Source organism: Centruroides sculpturatus, unplaced genomic scaffold (genome assembly GCF_000671375.1).
Source record: "Centruroides sculpturatus isolate CEXI.00-Female unplaced genomic scaffold, Cexi_2.0 scaffold1490, whole genome shotgun sequence".
NCBI classification, from domain to species: domain Eukaryota; kingdom Metazoa; phylum Arthropoda; class Arachnida; order Scorpiones; family Buthidae; genus Centruroides; species Centruroides sculpturatus.
The window spans coordinates 102,445-107,782 of NW_019385713.1; the positions used below are offsets into that span (position 1 = coordinate 102,445).

Consider the following 5,338-nt stretch of genomic DNA (forward strand, 5'->3'; position numbering starts at 1 on the left):
CTGCACTTCACTTCTTCGGCTTCCACTATCTTATGAACGTTGCGATTCAACCACAGTTTGAAGGGTTTGAAAGAACAATTGCACCAAAATGCGTTGTTTCTAATGTCCACTCGAATGTAAGAAGAATCACTTACGTATTGCAAAAATTTTGCAGGAAAATCTTGTAGACTATTGTATCGAAGAGTGAGAAATTTCAACGAAGAAGGAAACCTCCAATGCTCGGAGGGATTTAAACGATTGTGGTCCAAGTACAGTTCATCCACTCCAGACCAACTGTCTGTAATTTTTATTGCGGAAAGAGAGTTGTGTTCCAGGTGAACGATTGTGGTGTTTTCGGGAAGTATTGCAGGAGCGTGGGAAATATTGGAGAAAGAACAATTTACTATGACCGAAAAGCCTTTATATAAGTAACAGCGGCACTTCGGTGGGCAATGTTCTACAACGGGACACACCACGTAGGAAGGAATCAATTCCTGGAAAGTCTTGTTTCGTAAGTCAGAAGGAGAATCGCAGAGCAGCGATCGACCGTTTTCCAAAAACTGAACTTCTTCGACGAAATTCCTCAAAGCGCAGTCACACCGGAAGGGGTTTCCAAAGAGAGTGACGTTATTCATATTCCTGGAGATTTTTCCCGCGACTGTTGTGATATTATTGTTCATCAATAAAATTACAGAGCGATTATCCGGAGGGAGGTCTTCGGTGCGAAGAATCGACAGGCGATTGCTATTCAGTCTGAGCAGCGAGATGTTATACGCTGTCCAGTCCATTCGAGGAAACTGTGTTAAGGAGGTGTTGGAAAGCCCCAAGAATGTCAAACGCGGCAGTCTTCCGAACGGTGTCGATTCTGGTAAAGAGCCCAGAGGATTTTCATCCAGATACAGTACTTTCAGATTCTTCAAAATTTCAAACTTTCCCTCTTCTACCTTCGTTATTCTGTTTCCCGTTAAAGACAATGCTTGAATATTTTGAATGTCGTCAAACACTTCGAAAGGAATTTTGGTCATAAGATTGTTGCTTAAATCCAGTATCGCCAGCCGTTTGTTTCTACTGAACACGGTGGACGGTAATTCGTGCAATCGGTTCTTATGTAAATATATTTGTTGGATATACGTGTTATTTACAAACAGATCAAGGTGTAAACGATCGATTCTATTTTCGCATATTCGAACTTCGATTAAGTGATAACAAGAGGAAAAAATCTTCGATGGCAATTCACTGATGTCGCAGTTGCAGGCATCAAATTGCTCTAATTTTGAGACATTTTGCAATAGTATTTCCGGTAGAGAACGGAAACTGTTGTTGCTCGCGTTCAGATAAAGCAAATTAAAATTATCTGCAAACAAGGAAGGGGGTAGAGTATTTAAGCGATTGTCGTTTAAAGTAAGCGTATTAAGGTTTGTCAACCCTCTAAATATGGCGGGAGGAAGAAACGTCAGCAAATTTCTATGCAGACCTAATTCCTCCAGAGATTGCAATCCATAGAAAAGGGTCTCCGGAAGATTTTCTAAACGATTGTTGAAGAGGTATAAAGATTTGAGTCTATTCAAACCACGAAATGCATCTTCTGGAAAACTTCTTATTCTTCCTAAGACTACGCAAATCATTTTTAACGAGGAGAGCCCGCTGAAGAATCCGTTCGGAAATTTTTTCGTCGTCATGCCTAACACATCGATCCTTTCTACGTTGCGTAACTCCAGTAAAGTGTACGTGACGTTTTCTATGTGGTGTAACGTGATGTAGTAAAGATTCGGTAGGTTCTTGATGATCACATGCGAATTTGGTGGAACGTCTTCGGAAATCAAAAAGAAACGCCGAACACTTTTATCTCCCAGGGAAGTTCCGACGTCGGAAGAGGGAAGGAGGCATTCTCTTAACATCACGGTGAAAAAGTAAGTAAAATTAGTACACACACGAATCTGTTCGGCGTCGAAAGTGTTTCCTCGACACACCACGTAAATGGTTCTGTAGTAGTCGTTGATGTAAGAAGTAACGTTCGATCCGCATTCTATTCTTCGATTCATTTTCGAACTAATTAAACCAAATCGGTCGGTAAGGAAGAACCACCCCTGTACTGCCGTGCAAAGGAACACCAATTGAACCAAGAAGATTATCTGCACCATCTGAAACGAAAGTAAAACGTGTCACTTTCTGAACAGATCTATTTTACTCGAACACGTTTCAGCCTGTAAAGTATTAATAGTTTGTACTGTACGGTACAATTATATGGCCACTACGTACGATACGTAATTATAAAATACTGTAGTCTAATATATCTCTGTTTCCATTCCGCCGTTTGCATCAGTGATTTGTTTTCGGTGCGTCGGTCGTTGGAAGTATTATCTGTGACGTAATATTTACGTTGAAGTTTTATTATCGCATTAATTTCCGCGCTAAATAAGACGTTTTAGTTGGAATTTTTTATGGCCGCTGCTGGAGACGGGTAAGTGGTGCCGACAGTGTTGGCTAGAGTTCTTAGTGTCCAGAATTATTGTTATTACGATGTTTAGCATTAATTGATTATTTGTAACTGTTGCTAAAAAGAGGTATCATTTAAACTAACTATGCGTAAGTAAAAGAACAAGTTGATGCATATTAGATTCTCCTTTTCTTTCCGAGATGCCCCGTGATACGCGCACTTTAAGTGGCATAGCGTGGGTGTCAGCCGCCGGGGGCGGAGGGAAACTTCGCCGCCCCTTATTTACGTATCTCAATTTAAAAGACTAAAATTCACTTTCTTCACGGAATAAGTAATGAAAAATTCCGTGCTCGTTTCAAACGGTCCGAATCGTAGGTGCGACAAAAATATGAAATGAAATTGTTCAAATTTTTACAAGATATTATTATTATTTATTGTGAAATTGTGCCGCCCCCACTACGCGACGCCACTGCGCCCTTAGCATCGAGTCCCCCTAACCTTTGCCTAGGCAGATTACAAGTTAGCGCGTTTCACCGATTTCGGTGTTTGTGTCGCGGGGCAACTCCTCCAACAATTCTGTATCAAAGGCTTAAGTCAAATAGGAAGATTTTAATATAAATGTTTGTTAATATAAAAGCGTAGATTAATTTAATGCCGCGATAGGATCCTTTACTGTTTTACGTTTTTGTATTAACGTTCAATATTTTATATTGCACGAATTGATCTAAAACGCAAAAAATCCAGCAGCGACTTGCGTAACTTTTCCGGCTTCACCGAAAGAATTTTCAACGTGATCTTCGCTTCATTGGCCAAAATTTGTATCGCTCGGAGCGATGCTACCGTACATCTTTAGAAAAGTTTCGTACGACAAGATCTAGATCTACAGGATGAGTAGTTTTATTTACTTTTATAGATTTTGGCAATAATTACAGTAGAACCTCGATTATCCGCCCCCCGATCAACCGACCCCTCGGTTAACCGAGCGTCCTAGTCGGCAAATTTCAAATGTCCGCTAGTGATGTGGCGCTACAATATTTGGCTATGTCTTGGCNTTCGACACCATAGAGGCAGCGGACAAGGCCATCAAAGAGATGAACGGACAGACGGTCTCGGGTGCAGTTGAAAGTATCCTTGGCCAGGAGACAGCCCCTCATTCCTTCTGCCACCGACGGTGCCGCCTCGTGGTCGGGCCTGGCCAGTTACTCTCCCAAGGGCAACCACAAGGACAAGAGGAACCTTGTTTCTTACGACGACATATTTTAGTATTCTAATAACGTTATGTGGTAAGGATCACAATTGGCAGTTTTCTGTTTGTCCTCAATCCTCGTTCTAAGAAGGTGATGATATCATTTAACGTAAACTTTTTATCGTGCAAGTTTTTGAATTGATGTGTACTGGTAAGAGTTTTAAGCTGTTGATGGAAGTTATGAAGAGTAAACAATCTTTACTTTTTAAATGTTTCTGAACTATAAAAAGTTATAAACAGATAAAATATAAGAACAAATTTAATTAAATTGCTGATGTAATTTGAAGAAATTTGTGGAAATTCATTACGATACTGCCATAAATTCTTTAATAGTTTCTTAGATTTCTTTGTGATTTTCTAATATATATAAAAAACTGTGATGTAATAGTAACAAAATATGTAAATCAGAGATGTATTTTGACATCATCTTGATGAGAGTACCTAATAATAATTGAAATTTTTTTCACTTTTTTTTTGCACTAGCTGGATTTGCATTTTATTTTCTTAGAATTTAAATTAATTACCATAACAACAGTCAAATAAAGATTGGAAAACTACATGTTCAACTTTCGTAAATAGGTACTGGTATAATATACACCACACTCTCTTCAACCTTAAATAACCAGTAAAATATTTAAAAATTTTTTCCAACATAAGCTCGAGAGAAGCCTTTGTGTACGTTACCAAAAGAAATTCCAATGGATCCTCAAGAAACAAAAACCACATGATACTCTAAAACACTCATCCTTGATATGCTGGGATAACATATCACCTCCTGACTCATCCGCTCACTATCATATGGGCCTATGTTTGCACCTCCTGATCATCACATACATCCAGAACAAGTGATGCCTGATATAGAAAATCTTATCACTGGGATGAATGAAGTCCAAAAAGATTATTTCAGATGGAAGACTGCAATAAAGATAAGAGATACTAACAGCCGCCCACATGAAGATCAAATATGGAAGCGGATTTCCGAGTCTAAAAAATGGCTAAGGGATAATAACGTAGTAGTATTCAAGGCGGACAAGAGCAAAGCTTTGGTGTTATTAAAGAGGAGTACGTACACTTCGATGATGCATAAGTACATCAATGATACAAGGAGACCCTACGGCTTTGGGGTAACGGATTTTGATGATCTTTGGTGTAGAGGTAGTACACCATGTGAGTGTACTACCTGTAAAATACTAAAGTGCAATACTCAAATATAATCGAGAAAATCGAACTTAGAGTTTTTAGCACTTTATATATAAATTATACGTATTTGTATTTGAGCGTCCTGTGGCAGAGTGGTAACGAGTCTGATTCATAAGCTTGAGTTCTCGGGTTCGATTCTCGCGTATAATTTTTTTTTAATTCTTAAATACTTATAATGTATTTATTTATTTACTCATTCATTTATTTCTTATTATTTATTTATTTTAATTTAATTTCTTCTATTCCAAGTCTAATATTTTTATACTTTTGTTGACAATAACGGCGCATTCTTGACACCTATGTGTCAACTTTCCCATCTAATTGTTATCACTAACGGTGACCGATCTAATTCTCACTAGGAGCGTTTTTTCTATCGGAGTTCTTTTTCACTCACTCTTTAACAGTTCGTTTCTAAATTTCGACACGAATAGACGTATTTGTGTAGTAAAACTTATTTTGAAAAATTATTTTATAAT

The 5,338-nt window shown here is 38.3% G+C and overlaps 1 protein-coding gene across 1 annotated transcript in view; it reads right to left on the minus strand.

Moving 5' to 3' along the window:
- LOC111641461 overlaps nucleotides 1-5,338 on the minus strand; it is a 46,896-nt gene that overhangs the window by 18,651 nt on the left and 22,907 nt on the right. The window contains exon 4 of the mRNA XM_023387634.1: nucleotides 12-2,120. Within this exon, the coding sequence (XP_023243402.1) occupies nucleotides 12-2,120 (2,109 nt within the window). The remainder of the gene's footprint in view (nucleotides 1-11; nucleotides 2,121-5,338) is intronic.